Here is a 24,528-nt window from a genome sequence, read left to right on the forward strand (position 1 = left end):
TTTATTCTGATTTTCTTAAACAAAAGCAGTCAAGCAGACCATGGTAATTTTGGAAGAGTCGCAGAGAACCGCTGCACTGGTGGGACCTCTCTCAACAAGACATTAAAGACATTAAAGTCATAATGAGGTCCCATTAAAAGTTTGCTACAGGCCGTGGACGGAGCCCCGGGAATGTGGAAAAATACTGTGCTACCTTGGAACTCGAAACTGGAAAGTCGTTATTGCATTACGCTTTGCTTGTCTGACAGCAGGGGCAGAGCTAGAGCCAAATTACTGTATGTCTATACATACACACACACCTGAGATACCCAACCATAAAGGATCACACTCTAACCAGATGGTGCTGATAATGCACACCTCCAGTTTGTTTTTGCCAACACTCAACACAGTAAGTTTCTGCACAGGCCTTTTATCTGGTTAATTGAGGGTGACATAACAAACAATTCACCTGCCCACAAAACAGCCTTTGAGTCAATTGTGCAATTACTTTTGTTCTCTTTAAAAAACAGGGTGACGCATGTTAAGGAGCTGAAACTCCTACACCCTTCCTCCAATTGGGGATACCCTCAACTGAAAGCTGAAAGTCTGTGCCCGTACTCTCACAAAGAATCCTAAGACTAAAAGTAGCCCTCAGTGACGTCATTTAAGGAAAAGTCTTAGAATTTCCCAGATTTCCCAAAAGCACCCCAGGCTCCCAACAAAGCTCCTACAGCAAAAAAACGTCAGGAGTAGTGAGGAGGACTTTTACCGAGCCTAAGAGTGTATTAAGCAGGAAGATGGTGGAAACAGAGAGAGCTGATTGGCTGATCCACCACCTAAACAGTGGAAGAAATGAGCACATAAACTTTTTTAACAATTATACAATTATTATTATATAGACAAGATAAACTCTCCATAGAAGGAAATTAATTAGTGTGGCTCGATGGATTAAAGGCTCTAGTAACGTAATTTTATGGAGGATAAATAAATAATAGGAAAAATATTGAATAACCATTAATACAAAGTGGAGAAATTTAGAAAGAATATACATAAAAGAGGTCAGAAAGTATTTTCTGTATTGTACATGATGTCAGGAGCCTCTAGAAGTTTGCATGTCTTTGTACTGTATTGTGCTATATAAATAAATTTGCCTTGCCTTGCCTTGCTTGTGTGATGTCATCTCTTCGATTTCAATTGCTGCACTGAGCGCTCCTCATTTTCCAGGCTGGTGCGTTAAAGCAGAGAGAGAGAAGTGCAGGGAAAAAGACGCATTGATCTGCAGCATGTACTAAAGTCTGTGTATGTGCGTTTTGATCCAGGGGCCAATTTACCTTTCAACACGTTTCTATTCTCCTCCAAGAGCTGTGAACTGTGCAGCGCTGCTACCCAGTTTGTTTGTTTTCCCAACTTTTTCTCCATTTTATGTCAGTTGTTTTGGAAAATACCATTGTTGTGTATAAGCAGGCAATCCTAGTAAAACGGTGACAGATGAGTGTCCATTAATATCAAATAGATGAAGAAGTAAAATCACTTGTGAATAAAAATAAATAAGAGTACTACCTCTCATTGTCCGGCAGTTGAAAGTTTAACTATACTTTAACACTTAATCTTTTATTTAACCTAATTTAACTTAAATTTTACTTAATCTACCCAAGCCAGAGAAATGGTGTTGCAGAAATCAGCTGAGACTCTTAATGAATTCTGATTTGGGAAAAAGGATTGCAAAAGAGCCTAGAATAAGGATTACATCAACTTCTTGTAGATCAGCAAGGACACGCTCCTGCAAGGGTGGTCCACCCACGTGTTGTCTGTAGAAGACATGTCAACACTGGGAGTTATCGGTCAGACTGTGAAATTGCGTAGACTCCAGGGTTTATCTACAGGTACATGCTGCACCGAGATAAGTGACCATTTGTTTATGTATAATATTTCTGTGATGTCCACAGTGTCAGTGAATTATCTGTTACTTTCCCAATAATTGGTTTCAACAGCTCCAGTAGCCTGTAGTTTCATATAATAACTAACAGGTCGATTAGATCGCAGAATAACTTCCATGGTGAAAAGAAACCCCTTCACAACTGCCAACCAAGTGAAAAACACTCTCCAGGCGGTCAGTATCAAAAACTACCATAAAAGGAAGACTGCATGACGGTATATACAGAGGGTTCACTGCTTGGTGCAAGCTAGTCATAAGCCTCAAGAATGAAAAGGCTAGACTGGATTTGGCTTTAAAAATAAATAAATAAGTGGAATATTCTCTAATGGCCAAGTCAGCATGCATTTCATTTGTTAAAGACTACACTTCAGACAGAAAGGCCCACAAGCAAACATCAACTGAAAACCGCAGCAGTAAAGGCTCAGCAGAGCAAATAAAAAGGAGGAAACGCTGCGTCTGGAGATGTCCGCGAGTTCAAGACTTCAGTCAGTCAAAGTGTTCTCAACCAAATATTAGAAACAAACATCTTATTCACAATTATTGAATTTGTCCAATTACATTTGAGCCCCTGAAATGAAGGGATTGTGTTTAAAAGATGGTTTAGTTCCCCACATTGTTCTGTAATCCTTTTGTTCAACCTACTGGCTGCAAGTCTGAACTTCAACCGTTTTGTATAAAAATTCATTGTGGTAATGTACGTAACCAAAATTAGGAAGATGATGTCTCTAAATATTTAATATGTTGTCCAAAATATTTATGGACCTGGCTGTATGAGAACAACTGTGGTGTTAACATAGATCAGTAGCGCTGCTAGACTTTACTGAAAATGCATTTGTCATAAAATTAAATCCTACCCATTTGTTTTGATAACCGGGCAGGTTTTTATGACTGTTATTGTAATATTCTGGTTTCCATCTTGGTTTATGTTTATTATTTGATCTGTTAGTTCAGTCCTCTGCCTCAGGTTTTATTTCTGGTCTAGGTCTTGTTTTGAATTCTTTCATAGCTTCTGCACAGTTATAGTTTATTTAGTCATGGTTCCTGTACTTTAGTTTCTGATTTTTATTATGTGCTTGTGTTTTTGCTCTGTCTTAGCTTTTGTTTTCTTTCTAGGATTTAGTTTGTATGATTACTTAAGTATTTTGTCTAGTTCAGTTCTGTCCTGTTTTCCTGCCACTTGTCCTGTTAATCTTTCAGCCACTTCTTCCCCTTCTGATTACTTCCATCTGTTCTGCTTAATTAGCTCTCCCTCTCTTCTTTGTTCTCCTGCCTATTTATACCTGCTTCAGTTCTCTGCTTCCTGCCAGAACGTCACGTCTCATGTCCTAGTCCTCACTCATCTGGTAAGAGCTCTCCAGCATTCAGCATTTCTACCTGTCTGCCTGTTTACTTTATCTGATGTTTGCCTGTTTTTGAGTCCGCTCGGTTCCTGTCAGTTTTTGCTTGGATGTCTGCTCTTTACCCCGCTGTGGATTGTTTTTTGTCTGCCTGGCTGACCCATCATCACATCAATAAATCTCTTAAGCATTCTTTCTAGTGTCTGGCTGAATACCGGGTTCATCTCCTCCTCCAATCATTACAGTACATTCTGGCCAGAACATGAACCCGTCGCCAGCACAAACTTTTCGCTCAGGGAGGTTAATTCTTGCAGACCCTAACATGGACAGTCCTTTTGGTGACTCACCAGATCTCTTTCTGGAGGTGGACGAGGACTTGATGCAGGGATCATCATTTGAGGGTTCCAGGCTGGCGATCTGTCCCCCTGGTGTTTGTCCCAGACGCCACCTCCTCGGCAGCAGCACTTCCCCTCAGCAGCCCCGCCTTCGCAAGCGCAGGCGAGCGGCCGGTCTGGCTGTCACCTCTGTTTCTGCTGCTGTCTCTGTGGGTTTGGTCTCGACCTCTTCTGGACGGAGATCCGTCGACCCCAGGCCACCGGTCACCTGTTCGTGGTTCTCGGTCTCGGCCAGCAGACTCCATAGTTCCTGCTGCCGCTCCCTGTCCAGCAGCCTGTAGTCCTCTCCTTCCTGGAGCTGAGTCACTCACAGCACCTCCTAGTGACGCCTCCGGCGATGATTACAGGGTACTGGAGGAAAAAATAAGGACTTTTGCCCCCATTATTAAGAGCCTCAGGGAGGCCCTTGCAATCCGTCCCTCACCGGCTCTGAAGAAAAAAATAAAGGACGTAGAGGGCCATTATAGAACAGACCTTAGGGCTTTCTACAGCCGACCCATCACTGTCCCTCCACCCAAGCTCCGAGAGGGGGTCCAGGAGGACCTGCCTCCGCCCAAGCCCCATGAAGGGGTCCAGGAGGACCTGCCTCCACCCAAGCCCCATGATGGGGTCCAGGAGGACCTGCCTCTGCCGATCTGCGGCGTGGAGACCCAGGAGGGTCGGTCGCCGACTTGCGTCGCGGGGACCCAGGAGGGCCCGTCGCCAGTCCGCAGTGGTTGGATCCAGGAGGGTCTTGGCAACCATGTTCCTTGCTGGGGCAGAGGAGGACGGAGAAGTCTTCGCATCCCTCATCAGATTGGTCGGTCCCTATGGCCTAGTAGGGGGTCCAAGACGCCGAGGTCACGCAAAGACCCTAGAACCTCCAGGATTCCACAGAAGCGCCCACCTCCACTCGCTCTACGTGTCAGCCAGCTCTCTGAGTGTCTATACTGGCTGTCACTCCCAGAAACTCTCCAGAGATTGATCCTGAGACTATTTGTCACCAAGGGTCTGATTCCCTCTCCAGCCTTGAGCCAGGTTTCATCACTAGCCTGTAGCCGGGCTCTGTGTGTAGCCGCCTTTAGCCGGGCTCCCTCTGCGGTCGCCTGTAGTCCGGCGCCGTTTTCCGCTCTCTCTCTCCAGGCATCGGGTCCTGTGGGTGCTGGTCCGCCGACGGTCTCTGAGGGTCCTGGTGCGCTGTCTTCCGGGTCACCCGCCGGAGTACCTGACACGCCGGGGCGCCCGCCGGAGTACCTGACACGCTGGGGCCGTCCTCCGGGACGCTCGCCGGGGGCCCTCTCCGGGATGCCCTCCAGACTCTTGTTTGTTTGATCTGTTCTCTGATCGTTTTTGTTTTTTTCTGTTTTCGCCCTGTGGGTCGATTTTTGGTTTGTTTTCATTTTTGATTGGACAGTTTTTGGACTTTTTACATCCTCTCGCCCGGTCTGGGTTGTTGTTTTTGTTTAGACTCTGTCCTCCATCCTGAAGACCCCCTCCACCCGCCCGGTCTGGTCTGTTTTTTTTTGTTTTGGTTAAGGATGTTTGGAATCTGCCCTTGAGGGAGGGGCTCTGTAATATTCTGGTTTCCATCGTGGTTTATATTTATTATAATTATTATTTCTGGTCTAGGTCTTGTTTTGGATTCTTTCATAGCTTCTGCACAGTTATAGTTTATTTAGTCATGGTTCCTGTACTTTTTTTTTTTTTTTCTCTCCGTCTTAGCTTTTGTTTTCTTTCTAGGATTTAGTTTGTATGATTACTTAAGTATTTTGTCTAGTTCAGTTCTGTTTCCTGCCACTTGTCCTGTTAGTCTTTCAGCCACTTCTTCCCCTTCTGATTACTTCCACCTGTTCTGCTTAATTAGCTCTCCCTCTCTTCTTTGTTCTCCTGCCTATTTATACCTGCTTCCGTTCTCTGCTTCCTGCCAGAACATCACATCTCATGGCCTAGTCCTCACTCATCTGGTAAGAGCTCTCCAGCATTCAGCATTTCTACCCGTCTGCCTGTTTACTTTATCTGATGTTTGCCTGTTTTTGAGTCCACCCGGTTCCTGTCAGTTTTTGCTTGGATGTCTGCTCTTTACCCCGCTGTGGATTGTTTTTTGTCTGCCTGGCTGACCCATCATCACATCAATAAATATCTTAAGCATTCTTTCTAGTGTCTGGCTGAATACCGGGTTCATCTCCTCCTCCAATCATTACAGTTATAAAGTGTGCGTCAGCTAATAAACTAACAGAAACCATCCTGCCAAGTTGCAGACCATTAACTAACCGGGCTGAGTACAGTTTCTGGATGGACAAAAACTTCTCAGCTTTTCTTTACATTTCCATATTGTGCATCTCTTTTTTTTTTTTTTGGTTGATTTATCACCTCTGTCATTAGATTCATCTCCGGCTATTCACTGGAGCTGCTTCTAATAATGTTGATCAATCTTATTTATTTCACAAGATCCTGTAAATACTGACAGTTATATTTGTTGGCTGCTGCTCAACAATTCAACCACTAGATCAGTTTTTCCAGGTCCAAGTCCCCCCCGAAAAAACCCTATCCTAAAGAGTAGAGATGCCACTTCAGCAGCTGACCACAAGAGGGTGCTAATGGACCCCAAATAGCTGATTGCTGCTGTTGGTGTCAAAGGATTTTGTTTATTATTTGCAGCGTCAACAACCAGGTTAAACTCACAGATAATTTAAGACAAAAGTTTAAGATATTCACAATTATACTCTGCATTGTGAGTTAGAGAGGTTTACAACTAAAATTAAAAAGTTTGGCAAGACGTTTGTGGCGTATATTTGATGGAAAACTGAGTGAGTCAGGGAGGTCCAAGGTGCGGCCCGGGGTCCATTAATGGCCATCAGAATGGTTTTGAGCGGCCCCCGATCACAAAAGGAAAAAAAGTGAAAAATTGTCATTTTAGCAAAGTGAGATTGGCATTTTGTAAATCATTATCTTAAAAGTAGCAATTATCGTTGTAAGGCTATTAAAGATCCAAACTTTTAAAAAATCCTGAAATTTAAAATATTTGCAGTACAAAATATTTATTACCCATGATTTTGCTTTAATTTTCATTTCATAGTGAATAGGACCACACACGTGCACTGATTTATGCAAAATCACTTTGGTACATACCTGCATTAAACTTGGTCAAATAAACCAATGTTGGGGCATATCCCATACTTACTGATTGAATAAAAAAAAAACAGAGCAAGAAAATGGATTTGATTTTGCATGGACACAGGCTTTAAACTTAGATTTTTTTTATTAATCGGTTTTATCTGGAAAAAAATAAAATAAAATCTGCCGCAATTCTATGAAAAAGCCAGCAGGGGGCGACCTGCAATGCTGCAAAAATATTTAGTGCAGATATCTGACAAAATGATGCGCCCAACTAAAATGCAACTTCAGCTCTTTGTATTTAAAAGTCTAATCGTATTTTTTTCCCTTTTACCTACACTTTTTGTGCTATTGAATACAGAACAATTTAGAGGTGAACAGGTTATAGAGACTTGCCACTAAAATAGTTTGCGTGTCGGGTGAAAAATAGGAGTAATCCACAATAAATTGAAAAGCAATTATATACCTAAAAGCTTATATACCTTTTGTAATAAGGTTTTTGCAACTAGCATACGTTTTTCTTGTTTGTAAAAGAGTTTACATTTTTAATATCTATCCAATATTCACATTATGGCAAAAAAAAATCTTCCATAGGTATTTTGATATTTTTCCTTTTAAATGGAATACATTTAAAAACACTTAACCCCCCTTTTTACCCTAACCTATATTTCCTGGATTTTAGCAGTTATTTGGTATTAACACAAGGCTGTACACTTAAACCATTAAACACCAAGAACCATGTACTTGCTGCCCTCTTCAGATTCACTTAACACATTTTAAATCAAACTGTTTATACAATGAAATGTTTATGCAATGGACAAAGAAACTCGATGTGAAATACCAATGTTTTATTTGCAAAAGGATACCAGTTAATACATTGAATGAAGCACTGAAACAAGCCACTGTAACATTGCAAAAACACCACTAAAAACGACAGTGTAAATTTCAGAGAGCGAGGGAAAGAAAAAAAAAAAAAGTTATTCGATCAGAGAGGCGTACGTATGAAAGAAGAGGAAGGGAGAGTATTTACACCATGATAAAGTGTCCTGTATCTCTACAAAACAAAGTGTGATCGGAGGCCTCCTCGTTTTAAGACATTTAAAAATCGTATTACAAATAGCTGCTAAAGAACAAGCCTGTTACGTCCCATTTATTGATTTTTTTTTTTCTTCTTCTTCATATCAAAAGACGGTTATCTAAAAAGAAACAAAAAAGGCACCACTGATGGCGATGGATCACACCATCCATCTTTGATGGTGGAAGCCGCTTCATTCAAGACAAACATCATATTCTGCTTAATATGTTGAGAGATGTAAAAAGCTGGAAGGAAACATTAGTATGTGAGGTTTAACAGAAGTGATCATTAGACAGACAGGATTTCTTTTTCTTTTTAGTTTTTTTTTTTGCATTTTTTTTGGTACAAAATGGTGGTCAAAAGGGGATGCGTCCCTGCTGCTGATAGTAATAGCTGTTGTGCTGGCATAACAGCGCTCCCTGCAGGAGAAAAAGGTGGAGTTTCACAGCACCAGATTGTGATGGCTTGTGTTCAGCATCGAGTAACTGACAAAATAAAAAAACAGCACAAATGCTCTTCAAGCAGGTGGACGCGGCGTCACATCTAAAAAGACGCACGGCTTTTAGACAGAAGGTTCATCACAATGAAATGACCCGATGGAAGAAAAAAAGGAAAATAAATCACCTTAGGCTTCTTTCTAAATTACACTTCTTATTGTCATAAAAAGGCCATTTCTACCAAATGGAACAACTTCGGCTACTCTTGAATCCAAATGCATAGTTCTTAAAATCGAGAGGATGCTACAGGTGCAGCATTTTATGACTATTGAGAATCGGTGGTTAAGCGTTTTTGAGAGGTTGGCCAGTGAAAATCTGTCGTCTTAATGAATTAGTTGCTCCCTGCTTTTGTGCTTCAGTCGTTCGATTCAGAGACTTCTCAGGCTCGATTCCCTGCTAATAAAAAACTCCCCCCCGCCGCCACATTTTTGTGGACACACCATAAAGAAGTCGCGACGACAGAAATAGGAATATGGAGATACAAGATTGCACACAGAAGCGTGAAAAAAAACCTTGTTCAGAGTGAGTAAAACTAAGAAAATGGAAAAATCCTACATGGGTACCTTTAATATAAATTAATAAGCTTTATAAAAATTTTCACACCCCACACATGAAATTTAGACAAGAGATATTTTCATCACCCTCCCATGATCCCTGAACTATGCCGAGCCATGCAAAAAAAGAGGAGAAATCCCACTACCGTTTAGCGCCATAATGCGACCGACTGCTTTAGATGCGGATTTATTCTTGATCCTTTAAAAAAAGTGACATGCATACGCCCCGTGTGTGCTCTCTGCAGAATATTTCACAACAACCGGAAAGTGACATTCCCCCAGGTTTTCTTTTATTCTTGGTCAAAAATAACACTTTGGCTTTGAGGCTTATTTCACCAGCTATGGTTGCCTGGCAAAAGCATTCATGCTGCTTGAACCTTTCCGTGTTCTGTCACGCAACAACCACACAATTTTAGTTCATTTTATTTTGCACTGGACCTACACAAATTAGCAGTAACCTATATTTAAAAACAAAAAAAAGTTTTTTCTTAGCGTGTTTAACATTTTTTTACAAGTTATAATCTGAAGAGCGGTGTGCACTATGCAGCACCCTTTATTCTAATGCCACTAAATAAGAGAAACAAAAAAAAATATGTGCAACCAATTGGCTCCAGGAGAGACCCAATTAGTAAACCAGAGTACGTACACCTAAAAATCACAACTCTCCACCCCAAAACATGGTGTTGGCAGCAGTATGGCGTGGGGATGCTTTGCTTTCAGCATCCAGGAAAGCTTTGTCAGAGTTGGTGGTTAAAGTGGGTGGAGATAAAAATCATGTAATAGGCTGCATTTTCCAAAAGGGCAATCCTGAGCATAAAGCCAGAACTGCAATAGAGTGGTGTGGATTAAATCATGTCTTATCTGCTAGAATAGCCTCAGTCAAATTACAGCTCTAGATCTAATTTATCTGTAATTTGAATATTAATGTCTACAGATGCTCTCCGTCCAGTCTGAGCAATAATTGACGTTTGTGGCTGTAACACGACAATAAGGGGAAAAGTTTAAGACATTTTAATATTTTTGCACAGCACCGTTTATTGTTTATATCACCACAAGTTGCGGTCATTAAAAAAAAAAAAAAAAAAGAAAGAAAGAAACTGGCCTAAGGGGGGGATTGATCAACTCTCAGAGTAAAAACTGTATTCTGGGCCTACTTGATTTGGCTTTGGTTGTTTTTATGTACCATTAGGTCCTTTATTAAACACAGAGACAAAAGGAACCAGCTTTTTGATATAAAAAAGGTTTCATACAAGTTAACATCATGCACTGCATCTTGTGAAAACACAGAGGGTAAGAACCACTTATAGCCTACTGTTTATGTGACGGGTCAAAGTAGAAGAGGTGACGGACGCGCTGCCTGTGGCGCTCACGCTTCGGTCTGACTGGGCAAAGCGCATGCCGATAATTTCCATTGCACATTGTGTTAAAGTCTCACTGCTCACCGCGTATTTAAACTATCCTCGCTTTCCCAGTTTGGCGTTTTTTCCCCCCCTCGACTTTGACCCCCGTAACCCTGTTACATGTTGAGCGAAGGTTAGACATTGTAGCGACGTAATGGAAGCACAGCAACGGACACTGAGCAGAGAGGTTATGGCGGACGGATGGCTGTACACAGTATTTACAGCAGATTTAGAAAGACCCCCTATCTGGCTTAGCAGACCCTCCGACGACAAGGAACCGGCAACATTCACACCTTCAACTGTTGGACGGAGGGACAGCAGGACAGTCACAAAAAGTGGATTAAAAAAAAATAAACATTGTGTAACATGTGGCTGAAAATTCCCATTTGCTGCTTGGAATTCTGAAATTAGGAGTGCACCCCTTTATCGACATGTTTAAAACAAAAATTGTGTTGTTCCCCCCCTTTCCCCACACACACACTCACACAATCAAAATTCATAACAGCGAACAAGTGTCTGAACATTAGTGAGCTGACAAGACTGAATTTAACTACAGTTTGTTCTTCTCAAGCAGCAAATGGTGTCAAAGGCCCTAAAAAAAAAAAAAAAAAAGAGAGACAGAGTGGTTCTCCTCGACAGGTGGCACTGTGAGCGAAGGTGGAAAGCAGCAGACGTATAAAACTTCTGTGTTTCAGGCCAAAACCGAGGCCGGCTGCAGGAAGAAAGTCTACATCGATTCGCCGAGAGAGTCCTCATCTTCCAGAGACAAGGGCAGGTAGAGATCCTGGAAGCACAGACCAGCATGGTACACCATGAGCTTACAGTCAAAGCATCAATATTATCAATTTGGAATAAGAAAAAAAAATAGAGACCCTTAGGAAGAATATATTTATCATACACTGCAAAAACGGACCTAAAAAATAAGTCAAATGTTCTTAAAATGTGTGTTTTTGTCCTAGATTTGAGCAGGTGAATAAGATTATGTGCCAATGGAATGAGTATATAGGCCCCCAAAAATAAGATAACTAGACATCCTGCACTTGAAATAAGATGATGGAGATGAGTCGTTCCTATTTTAAGTGCAAAAATCTCATTCTATTGGCAGATAATCTTATTTACCTGCTCAAATCAAGGACAGATACACTAATTTTAAGAAAATATTACTTATTTTTAGTTCAGTTTTTGCAGTGTACAAGCACAGGCTTCAGCATTATTTAACGGGATTTTAAATGCATAAGCAACACAAAGTAGTAAAATGGGAAGGAAAAGGATAAATCTCATATGGCTTTTGCTCCTTCCCTCTCTCCCATAAAGACCAGATTTGTTGAGAGCAAAACTAACAGTTATCCCGATTCAGAGCCTCCAAACTGGGCTGTGGATTTATGCAGCTCCATTTAGTTTTCCCGGGCTAAAAAAATGGGCCTCTTCACTGTCAATTAGTGCTCTCCTTGGCTGATTTATTAGTTTTAGTGGAAAGCAACATTACGGCACGCTTAAAATTGTGCCATACCCCTTCCCATCTCCAGAGGACGGTCTAAGCAGAGCATCGAGAGCCGTTCACAGTTCAGGATATTGTTTTTACAATCTAACCCTGCTGTTATCTTCTCATCAACTTCCTCTCTGACTTTTCCTCTGCCTGCTGTGTTCCCTGGGCTTCATGATGCGTGTTTCTAAGGCTTTCCCAGAACAGATATCTTTACCCTCAGATTACATTACACACAGATCATTTACTGATAAGGCATGCACTGCAAAAAGGGAACTAAAAGTAAAAATTTCTTGAAATCATTGTATTTTTCCTTGATTTGAGGAGCTAAATAAGACTATTTGCCAATGGAATGAGTATTTTGGCCCCTAAAATAATATAATTAGACATCCTGCACTTGAAATAAGATGATGGAGCTGAATTGTTCCTATTTTTAGTGCAAAAATCTTATTCCATTGGCAAATAGTCTTATTTACCTGCTCTAATCAAGGAAAAACGCACTGATTTCAAGATAATTTCACTTACTTTTTGTTCCATTTTTGCAGTGTGGTCTGAAGGCTTGTATGCGTATCAGGATAAAGAGGGCTGAATACCAACACACCACGCATTAAGTATCCTTTTCCTTCCTCTTCACATTAATGCACTACTTTGCGCAGGTCTGTCACAATAAATCCAAATACAATCTATCAAAATGTTTAGTTTTTTTTTTAAGAGAAACAGTGTCAAAAGATTCAAATGGTGTGGTGAACACATGGCACATTTTGGAGTAACAAAAAGGTTTGGGTACCTTCTGCTTGTTGTTCAAGCCCGGACTGGTGGGGGTGGAGGTGGGGGAATGCTTGGATATCGGGGTGGAGATTTGACTGCTGGAGCCGGTCCCGTTGGCTGAGGCATCCAACAGAGCAGAAAGAGAGAAAAGAAAAGTAGTAAAGGAGAGGGAGAGGGGGGGGAGAGAGTTAAGACCAATCCAAACTGCTCGTCCTTGCTCTATATAAAAAAAAAGTCAGTCCCGAACGATGGCCTTACTTGGCTTTCGTCTAAAAAGGCCCACCAAGGGGGGCTGATGAGTCCTCTGCTTTAGTGTGGCGACATTTTATTCCCCGAGTCTGCGTCCCGAAGCGTTGCTAGGAACCCTCTGTTTATATCTGAGAGCGGTGTGAGGTGATGTAGCTGTGTGTTGTAAGTACCTTAAAAGAGTTTTGTCTATAAGAGATGAAAAGACTGAACCAGATGGCCAGCTTGACTCGGAGCCATTGCGTGTCAAAAACAAACCGTGGATAAAGAAGCGCCCCCTCCCTCAAGTTGGCTTCACTTTAACACTTGGCTAGATGGAGAGTAAAAACGGGCGGTTTCAGCTTGTTAAAAAGTAAAACTCGCTGTAAAGTACAGACAGACACAATACCTACTGCCTTGGAGTAGAAACAAAAATCGGCCTGCTAGAGACGAGTGGCTCTCCAACAGCGTCAGGAGCAAACGGCCAGCAGCAGAGGAGACAAAGTAACGCTCCCCCCCGTGAAGGCAAAGCAACTCTGACCATAGATTTTAATATTTGTAAGGCTCAATTTACATTTGCTTAAAATGTTGGTCCACATTTAGATACTTAACGCTGTGAAACAGCTTAATATATGTTCCTTTCATAACTTTATATTTCCACGTTGGTCAGATGAAAAGGTCCAGCTTTTAAGACGGGGCATAAATATTTAAAGGTCTTTGGCAACCCTACTGCCCATCGATCCATCATCGCCTGCTTATCAGAGGTCAGGATGTGAGCAACAGATCCAGGACAGGATCCCAGACGTCCAGTTATCCAGCTAATTTTGGAGGGACCGCAAGGCAGTCTGGGGGTAGACGGGATACAAAGTCCCCGGGGTTTGTTCTTGGTCCGCACCCAAAGGGAGACCCACAAGAAACATCTTGATCGGATGCCTGGAAATACTAACCTGACTCTAGCCAGATGTATTTCGCTCCGCCTAGCTCCACTCACATCCATCTGGGACCTCTCCATAGGAATCGCCTTCATTGAAGGCTGGGCCTTATCAAAAATCCTTGCATATGATTGGATAAGCCACTTGTCTGTCATCTTTATCGACGTGCTATTTCAACCACTCACACCGAAGCTAACCCGTGATGCTGTGAGAGTGACGCAGGAAAAAAACTTTTTTTTTTTTTAAATGTCTTTGCGGCTCTAGTGGCCAAGTTTTATTGACAGTGAGCTGACAGGAAGAGGGGGGAAGACAGGCGGCAAAGCACCGCGGGTCGGAGTCGATCCCGGGCCGACCGCGTCGAGGACTAAAGGCCTCCTAACATGGTTCGCGCTAACCGCTAACCACTCCTCCACGGGCGCGCCCCGGAAAACAAAACTTGCCAAATCCGGTCGGGAGAAGGGCGAAAACATGGTTTCCACCAACAAAAGCCTTCAGAGCCGTTCTCTGATGTTCTTTTAATGAAACAATATTAGGTAGATTGGACAACACGGAAGAAATAGCAGCATCAATGTTAACGCTTGCTTCCTCGATGCGAGCCGCCATTGCTATCAAAACAGTCTCACGTCACAGTCGCTTCTCCACTACGTCACATCTATGAAACTCCAGCCCTGCGTCCTGATTGGCCAGACAATAAAATTGGTTGGAGAAATCACTCTCTATGGAAGATGTCCAAGATGGATGTGAGTGAAGCTAAGCGGAGTGATATCAATCTGGCTAGGGTCAGGTTATAAAAATACTTGAACTTGTTAACAACGTGGATGACCAACGTCCTGTACACAAAAGGTGCGCCCAGCCATCCTCCATTTCCACAAAGGATCTCGTTCTTTCGGCCACCATCCACGTTTCATGACGGTGCAAACGTAGATGGAGCTTCGCTTTGTGCAGCAGCTCTTTCTGTACCGCGACAAACCGGCGCAGTGCTCGTATACTGCGGCAGACGAAGGCCCAAATCTAGCTCCCCATCTGATGCTCCACACTACAGTCGCTCGTGAACAAAGCATCAAAATACTTTAACGCAATCTTGGTCCACTTAGACCAAGATTGGACAACCCAGAGGGAACCGTCCTCCCTTTTCTGGTTCCCGCTGCACTGAACCTCCACATTCGTGTGTTTGAGAAGCCTTTGATCCTGAGGGGTCAGACAAGGAGTGATTCAAAGAGTAATGAATGGTAGACACAGCAAAATGGTTAACCTTGCCCAGATTGGCGAAACAAGGTCACCCCTTTGAGCCAAGGCCTGCAGTTTGGGGGAGCTCGCTGGCAAACACCTGCTAGCACGCCAGGAGCTCATCTAGGCCCAAGTCCAAGTGCTTTGGAAAAGTGAGGCCGCCAGGGAGGGTGTGTCACAATCTTTCTTCAAACGCCATCTTAGTAGAAATCGCTTTGGTTTCTTGTGTTACAGCCCATCCCTTCCTCACTGAGCTGTTGGGTTTGTCAGAGGAGCTCAACAGATTTTACTTGTCCAGTGTCGACCATGAATGGAGGAAAGATAATTTAATATCTGAGAATAAATATGAGCAGTGGCTCAGCAAACCAACAGTGTTAGTGTTGCAAAGGTATGTAATATCTATAAACTTTCCTGTCATGATATAACTTTTTTTATTATAATTTTTCTTTTAAAACAAGGCATAGCTGATGAGAATTTAACATACACTCGTGTAAACTCCTGTCATGAATTTTGGGGCTTTAAAAAAAGACTCATCTGAACTATTTCCTTAGTGAAATGATTAGATAAACAACTTCAATAATTGTTTTTCTTTGTTTTTTTCGAATTGCAAATGTTAATGTCTTCAGACAGACTCTGCTCCGTTTCTATTAAGACGGTCCTTTCTCACAATAAATGCTGATAAACAATTAATAAGCCAGCCACCGAGGGCCAGGAGTTTCCGAGCATGATGGATACCATTAAATATTAAGCTGTCTGATTGTCTAACAAACAGCTGACAGCTGTTCATGTTATCTTTGTTTACTTTTCTTGATTTATTCATGTTTTATTCCCCCTCTTATCCCAAAAAGAGCATATCGAGTATCCCCCATAGTTAATCCTAGATTGTTACCAATAAGCAAAGGCTGGCTTTAAACCATGCTCATTCTTAAATAAAACAGTCCTGCGATGTAAGACAAAGGAGCTGATTTTTCTTTGTATCCTGCAGTTGAATTCATCAGTCAAGCCAGATAAGTCTTCCTTTATCTGCAAGAAGGCTATCTTCAAGCCCAACAAACGTGTTAAAAACCAGTCATCTTGGATATTTGCTCATTGGATGCAAGCCACCTTTTCCTCATACATTATTGATCCGTTATGCTCCCCATCCCCCGTTAGAATAAGGTCAAAGGTCAGTTAAATCCCTCTGCTGTCACACGTTGTTACATTAGTTCATTTAAAAGACGATAAAGGGTGCCCTTGTCTTTTTCTTCTGCCATCGTGGACTGTGCTTATAACCAGGCGTGGTCAGAAAAGGTGGAGATTACTCACTCGAGTCGGCAGGAGACTTGCAGCGCTTGATCGGACCGGGACTCTTTACCGAACCACGCTGGGCTTTGGCTCCCTTCATCAGCCTGCATTCTGTAGAAACGGATGGAGAAAAAAGAAAAAAAAAAAGCAGGAAAATCATAACTTTTTTTCCTCCAAACGGAATAACTGAGCCACATGTGTCCAAGACCTCAATTAAAGATCGACCAGAGCGTCCGGTTGCAATGTTGCCCCTTAGCTATCTTGATGCACTCCAGGATATTTTACATTTTAGATTCTGGGTCACTGTAATAATCGGAGCAGACAGGCTCCAGACATGGCTGCTCCTCCCATGGTGCATCTTCTATTCTGTTTATACTGTCAGTCTCTCTTCTCCTCCCTCCCCCAATTCCTTCTCTTCTCTATTCTCTATTCCTCTTTTGAAGCTAATTATACTTTCTGTCCTCCCTCCATCTCCTGGGATCGCACCATATCCGTCTTCACCTTCACACGCTGCTGGATACAGACGTAAAAAAAAAAAATCGGCGTGCCATTGTTCGCCAAGTGTGTCGCCACCCATCCTTTGACAGTACTTCAGACTGGCAGCCTGGCTCGTCTGTTCAGAACTCCCAAAATAGCCCGGAGCCCGTTCATGCTCCTGCTGTGGCTGCACAAATACGGAGTCACCAGAAAGTCCTCGCACAGATTCACTCTTTCCCCCACTTTTTTGTTAGAATCGTACTCTGAAAAATTATTTCAGCATTTCCTCCTCCTAAATCTATACACAGAAACGTAACGAGGCATAAACAGCTTTTTAGAAAAGGCATGCGCATTTTCTTATGGCTCGTTAATCTAGTGTTTCACACCCATGGTTTAATATTTTTGTTAAGGCACCTTTAGCAGCACCGACAGTCTCAGCAGGTCTTCTTAGGTTATGCATCTGCAAGCTTAGCACACCCGTTTTTTTTATATATATTTCCAAATGTTCTTCTCTGCAGGTCCTCAGGCAGGTTGCATGGGCAGCTTTGGTAGACATCCATTTTTAGGTCTAGTTACCAGCTTTGGCTGAGCCACTCATGGGCATTCACGGACAGATGCGGAAGCCACTCCTTTGTTATCTTGAGTGTTAGAAGATGAATTGTCACCCTGACTGGAGTCCCAAAGTACTCTGGAGCGGGTTTTCCTGAAGAGTGCCGCTAAATCTGGCTGATGTTTTCTCGTTCTTTATGAGACCCACCAACCCTGTTCCCACATATAAACACCCCCACAGCTTGAAAGCTACCAGCATGCTTCACAGCAGAGATGATGGTGGGCACTGCCTGTTACTTTTTTTTTTTGGGAGTTCAGGTGAAGAACTTACATTTTGGTTTCGTCATTCACTCTTCTGTGAAGGTCTGCCTACTCAGGATTCCCAGGACCAGAACCAAAAACAAGGGACCAGGATTTAGTTTCTATGTTTCTCAGCTCTGGAACAAACTCCATCAAAACCTGAAATACTCCTTTAAACCAGCTTTTGATGAAATATTCTGAACAATTTAAAAAAAAGTAAAAAAACAAAGCAACTGGACTTGTTTTCCGTAGTTGAAAACGTTTCGCCTTCTCTCCAGGAAGCTTTCTCAATTCAAAAAGTCTGGAGTAATGTGGAGTAACAAGCTTTATACTACTGCCAACAAAGGCCTTGAAATGGCTTAGATAACATGCAAATTCAACCGAATTGAGAAAGCTTCCTGGAGAGGAAGCAAAACGTCTTCAACTACGGAAAACAAGTCCAGTTGCTTCGTTTTTGTACTTTTTTTGGAATGACCATGACCTGGATGACTGAGAATCTTCACCAGCATTCTGAACAATGTGCTGTTGGCCTGACCACTGATGAGTGATTGGAGCGTGAGACACGATCAGACTCGGATTTGCAGATTCTCAGTTATGCGGGTCATGGCGACAGTAACGGGCTTAAACTGGAGGCAACCAGCCTTGTCGAAAACGTTTCGACACTTATCCAGGAGTCCTTGTCAATTCTTGCGGCTCATGCTTGAGCAACCTGTAGTTGGAGCGCCACAGGTTAAGCACACGGAGCCCTGTCCTCCTAGGTGCATTTGGCCCATTAGATTTGGATTAAAATTTAAAATTAAACATGAATTTAAAATTGGATTCATTATAGCATTTTGAATGTGCATTTTATTGCTTGCGTCTTTTAGGCCATGCATTTGTAAAGCAGGTTTGGATCACTCTGTGCATGGATGCTGATGCATCAAGACTTCCTCCTTTACCCGATACTGGAAACCACAGTGCATTGTCTAGCATCTAATTCTTCTAGTTCGTTTTACAACCTTCAAGATTTGTGTTCACACAATTCAAGTGAGGCGGCCTAGAGACGATTCCTTTGGTTTCTGCTCTAATAAAGAAAAGTTGGTTTAATTCTGAACGCAATAAACGGAATTTAGCACAGGTTGATTTAGAGTTTCATGCAGGCTGTGAAGACACGTGCCTATTGTGGCTGCATTTGTGAATTAACAGCACGTGGAAAAAGATCATTATGAGCCATTTTGTGTAGATTCCTCTGGTTTTCGAAAACCTACAGTCAAATAGCAGCAATAAACTGGAAAATATATTAAGTCTAGTCCACACTGATTACTGCAGACATGCTTCAGGTATTCCTCAGACAAGAACGAGGATAATGTAAGCATCTTCATTTGTCTTCGCGTGGAAGATTGATGAAGGCTGTAGACTAAATGTCCGTGTGATGCACTGCAGACGAGCCTCCCTCCTCGGCTCCTCCGAAGCCAACTCGGTCATGTCTGCGCGCTCAAGACTCTCAGTCATTTTCTGTAGCATTTGCCTGGGGTTACAGGCTAAATGAAACAATTTCGCTCGGGTCCATGGGGGAGTACATAGAACATTAAGGACACAGATCATTAGCGGGATCTCCATGGCAAAGAGAAGAGACGGAGGAAAACACACTAAGCTAGCTCTGAAGCACTTCTGCGTTCGGATGAAAAGATTGCACTTTCCAGGAGAGGGATTTATGTAGAGCGGGGACATTAAAAATAGGTCTTTCAGGTCTGCAGGGAGGAGAGAAACTCAGCAAGACGGCTGGTTTTTACATTTTCTCTCCTCGACTTCACAGCAGTATCAGCACCCACAGATCATCTGGCCTAAACCTGTCACCGGACAGATTAATGGCTCAGACTTCTGCCCGTTTCCATCCGAGCTGCTGGCTGCTGATAGCGCTAAAGGAGAGCGTTATCTCTCACTGCCTCTTTGTCAGCATCCTTCGAGAATATGGCATTTGTACCCCTCACCTACCTTTGTATATTAATATCCAAGCTGACCAAAGGAATCATTTATACACCTCACTGAGCTGACCGGCACTTCTAGAGAGATGGACAGACGTGAGGGTGTTTGCCAACTAATTTAACTTTATTGATTGTTGTGTTGTTCACGCAAACATCCAACTCGTTTCTATTAAAACAAACATTAAGGTGGTTGTCTAAGCTTGCACCTTGTTGCCAAAAGTACTCAATCGTCCAAATAATTTAATTCAGATGTTCCGATAACTTAGGTGCAAGTAACGCCTGGTTCAGATTTTTAAATTGTCGCCTGATTCTCAAAACCTGACAGACCCCCCACACGTGACCCGTTTGCCCTCCCCTCGCTTTCTGATTGGCTACACGTCACATTCAACGCCAAACACACATAAGGACATTTGGGCCAAGACAATCCAGCATGTTGAATATCCCCCGATTTGAGGTCGGGGCGGTCCTGCCGAACAGACCTGATCACTCCTAATGCTCTACGTATGGCAGGAATATCTCGTAAGACTACCTTAAGAGGCATCCCGATAATAAGGGCATGTCGGAAGGGGAGGATTGGGGCACAAATCGGGCAAATTATCCTGTCATGTGAACCCAGCATAAGTCCTAGGCATTGAGACTACTTTTACCAATGTATCAAAGAATGGGTTGCTCTCAGGATCTCAGTGAATTAATGCTTGGTACTGTCCAAGGAGTCTAATCATACAATTTCCCTAGTAAAAATTCCACAGTCAACCAGTACTTGGAAAAACAGCAACTCCACCACAAGGCCATGTAAAAAAACAACAACACAGCAGTCAGAAATGTGGAGGTCAATGATGTGGAGAGGTTGCCACCTTTTGGCAGAGTCAATAGCAACTAAACTTGATGTGACCTTCAGATCTGGAAAGGGTTTCTGCAGGCGAGCAGCTGCCTCCAAGCCTTATGTAACACAAAGTGTCAGATGTGGTGGAGCCACTGGACTCTAGAGCTGTGGAGACAGATTCTCTGGAGAGACTAATTATGCTGCTCCGTCCAGGAATCTGATGGGGTTTGGCAATTGCCAGAAGCAGAGCAGTCGTCCGTCTGCACTGAGTCAAGTGTAGTGGTTTGGTGCAGAGGAGTATGGGTCTGGGGCTGCTCATGAAAAGGAACTCAAAGTGTCGCAGCATGCAAAGACAATATCATGTTCCCAACTTTGTGGGAACAGACTGAAGATGACTCCATCCTGTTGCAACATGACTGTGCAGCACTGCACTCAAGGATGTCCACGAAGACACGGATGAGTGAGTCTGGTGTTGGAAAAACCCGACTGCTCTGATTTTAACCTGACACAACACCTCTGAAGTTAATTCTGTCGGCGTCTGCAAGTCGAATCTTGTCCAACATCAGTGTCAGACCTCACAAATGCACTTTGGCAGGAATGGCCAAAGATTTCCGCTAACATACTTCTGAGCCTTGTGGAACGAGTTACCAGAAGAGTTGAAACCGTTATAGCTGTGTGAAGAGGTCGTATCTTAAGAACAGGATGCGGGTGAAGGCAGATGAGTGAGTAATTCTAGCAATATGGAGTATTTCATCATGCAAGACACAAAATAATGGAGTCCTGCTCACCATTCTCATCCAGTGAGAAGTCGTCCTGTGCGTAGCGGAATTTCTCTGGTCCACAGGCAATGAAGACATCGTCATCACCAAAGAAGTCCTGAAGGCAGGTAACCTTCGAAGGCAAGAATACAAAATAGTTGAGAGACATGCAACAACACATCCAAATAGATAAACATTATGCACTCTGCAAAGCAAGCGGCACTTGGTTTTCACATGTGGGTATTTTTAGCTGCAGCATTGCTGATCATTCAGGCAAAGCTACCATGTGGGTTTTTTTTTTTTGCATCCTAAGCTTGGGCTGCATAATATCAGGGAAAAGCAAGAAACGGGTGAAAATATGTGAATGTTGCAATAACAATGGGACTTGTGAAAAGTAAACAGATGCACAACTTAAGAGGGAAACTGAAGTGCAGCAAAGTGAATGAGAAGGTAAAAAAATGATTCTTTGACATACACACACACACAAACAGAAAAGAGGCGGACAAAAAGCCCAAACAAAGCTGATAAGGCTACACCTTTTCTATAATGTTTAAATGCCTCGACTTCCTTCCCCTGGGTCTATTCAATCAGCAGCTGTTGAAACAATATGGCCTACTTAGTGGACAGATGTCTCCGGGCCACACCTTCTCCTCCACTCTCCATTATACAGCCCGGCACGCCTATTAAAGCCATTCAATCTAAAAAAGCTGCTTTACTCTTGCTGGAGCATCTCTGTCAGACTCATTCTGACAGTCAATACCTGTAGAAATCTGACTTGTGAGCTGAAGACATGTACAGTAGGACTAAGGTAGCTGAATCCCACTGCCCTGCACTCAGAGAAGCCCACAGCCCGGGAAACGGCTACGAGTCTGGATGGATGCCAGGGTAGTCGAGATGCGTTATGGTTTCCCCCTTTGTGATGCGCATCTAAGCTATGAGCTGCAGATAATTTGAGAACACTCCACCCCACCAGCTGCCATGTTGAATCTCACTCCTGCTAGACAAGCTAAAAGTGTGCGGTGGCGGCGGTGGTGGTGGTGACTGGTTGGCGTGGCATCCAACAGCTGTACAAAAACTCCACACCCCCATTAAAAACTCCCCGGATACAGGCCCGGCAGATCCACGCTGGGATACGGAGACGCGGCTGGGACTCCAGGGATCAAACACTAATTGGGTTTTCAGTCAATCCCAGTTCACAGGCTACGCTTTTGGGTTATCTAGTGATTTCATCCTGAGGAGATTAGACGCACGTTACCATCAATAGGGTTAGCGTTGTGTGGCAACAGAAGCACCTGGCCATCGGTGCTAAAAAGCCCCCCCCCCCCCACCAGGGCTGAAGGGTAGGAGAAGGAAATGGGCTGGAAGGGTAGACAGCAGTTCGTTTTAATAGCTTTAACAACAGAGCTGATTAAAAGGATCAAGATCTAATCCAAAGAGGGGCTATCTTCATTAACTAAATCTCTACTCCAACTCTTAGATTGTGTTTGCCTCGCATTCAGACCACCATAAAGAGTTAAGTTGTTCAGCAATCTGTATAATCTTTCGGCAAAGAGAATCCAGCGTCCGCTTCAAAGCGAACACGATCCACATGCCGCCTGCCTTGAATTTGGCTCATAAGTTGGAACCAAGAGCCAGGAATTGATTTCACTCTTCACATGTTTTAGTTGGAAACCAGGAAACCACTCTGATCTGATCACTGCTGAGACTCGGCTACCTGCTGTTAGCAGTATAAGGCGATGCTGCGACACTGAAATGGACACATTACAGTAACAAAACTGTTTGTTAAAACCATTTGGACAGATTGGAGATGAGATATGAAGTGACATCTTTGCTAATTGTTTTCTTTGTAGCACCAGCACTTTTTTTTTTTTTTTTTAAGAGGTGGGCTGGTGATAAACCAACTTTCCCAAGATGGAATTGCGACTTTAAGGGGTGTTTAAGTTAATTGTTCCAAAAATAAAGCTGAGAACCTCTGATTTCAACTGAAATGGCATTGGGTTTAGACATAACCTGAATCTTCCTAAAATCAAAACTATCCCAAATATGGTTGGAAAAAAAAAAAAGTCAGGAGAGATCACATAGAGAGCTTTTAACTGAAATTTAGGCTTATAGACCCTTACAGAGGGACATGCCCAGGAGGCTGCCCATCAAATGTCTCAACCTCCTCAATTGGCTTCTTCCAATGTGGAGGAGCAGCGGCTCTAATCCGAACTCCCTGGCTGGTGGAGCTTCTCATATCATCTCCAAATTTCATTTCAGATGCTTGCATCTTTTGGTTGAGATCCAAATGTCGTTTATAAAAAAGGTCAGACGAAATCTGGACTGGTAAACTGAGAGCTTTGCATTTTGGCTTAAAAAATTTATAGTCTCAAACCTTAGGTAAGAAATGCCCAAGTCACTTTTTGAACAACTGTGCATGCACAAGACTGTCTTACCTGCTCTTCAGTGGAATTGCATGAAAAAAAAAATCTAAATACAATCTGGTCTGATTCTTTTCTTCCGAGACCTTCCTCTTCTTCTCATTAACAAGTAAGACAGTTTGCTTCTTGCGACTCCCAGGCATTTTTAAATGTATACGGTGAGAGCAGCAGAGCTACAATGAACGGCTAACACTGAAGCTAACTAGATACATAAACACTAGAATGATTGGCATGTGAGACAACCAATAAGACGATGCCCCGGGAACTCAAAGCTGAAACTAGATGGTCCACTATAACTTTAAAAAATAAAATCTTCCAAACAACCTTTATTCCTGTTTTACCAACATTTATAAAGACTAGTCCCAGGTATTAAAATCAGATTGTGGTGCCAATCACTGGATTTATAACAAGATCAGAGTTCTTGAGTCAACTCAGTTTTCATCACCAGTTGCTGTACTCTCTGATTTTATGTTAGTCGACTCCCACTTAGCCATGCGGCCACCATTTGTGGTGCCGGTTTTTACAAAATCATACCCTATATTTCCACGGAGTTTGCAAAACTATTGTAGGTAGTTAAATTTCAAAAAATCTGGATGTTTCCAAATAACAGTTTTTTTCCCACTATGTTAAATAAATTTTATGGTAAAGGAAGACTATATTGGCTGCCACAATTTCCAGTCTGTGTTATAGGAGCCATTTTTTGTCATTTCTGACATAAGAAATTAGACATGTTACAAGCTTATTTATTAAGTTTATCAAACAAAAGATTAAGCTAGCATTAGCCCATCAATTCAGTAAACTGTTCCAACAATGAAACTTTGTTAGCAGGATAAATATATCAGTTTATCAAAGTTCATTTTGATTAATAAATGGGTCAGAAAGCACAACAGTAATTTAGTCCATTCAATGCAGAAGAAATTTTGTCTCATTTTACGACACTTTTAAGCCATCACGTCAACAAGCATATACGTGGCATTTAAATCTAATGCTGCATCGGATTTGGCTTCAATAAATGCCAAAAACTATTAACAAACCCGCTTTGGATGCTATTG

General features: G+C 42.6%; 1 protein-coding gene across 2 annotated transcripts in view; it reads right to left on the minus strand.

Moving 5' to 3' along the window:
• Positions 1-7,573: 7,573 nt before the first annotated feature.
• Positions 7,574-24,528, minus strand: part of LOC105919910 (neuronal migration protein doublecortin) — a 37,778-nt gene continuing 20,823 nt past the window's right edge. For both annotated transcript variants that reach the window (XM_012855364.3, XM_021312146.2), the window contains exons 4-7: positions 21,087-21,189; positions 16,207-16,296; positions 12,537-12,634; positions 7,574-11,050 (exon numbers count right to left, since the gene is read on the minus strand). In XM_012855364.3, the coding sequence (XP_012710818.1) occupies positions 10,994-11,050; positions 12,537-12,634; positions 16,207-16,296; positions 21,087-21,189 (348 nt within the window). In that variant the 3' untranslated portion in view covers positions 7,574-10,993. The remainder of the gene's footprint in view (positions 11,051-12,536; positions 12,635-16,206; positions 16,297-21,086; positions 21,190-24,528) is intronic.

The sequence above is a fragment of the Fundulus heteroclitus genome, chromosome 11, assembly GCF_011125445.2.
Source record: "Fundulus heteroclitus isolate FHET01 chromosome 11, MU-UCD_Fhet_4.1, whole genome shotgun sequence".
Classification (NCBI taxonomy): Eukaryota; Metazoa; Chordata; class Actinopteri; order Cyprinodontiformes; family Fundulidae; genus Fundulus; species Fundulus heteroclitus.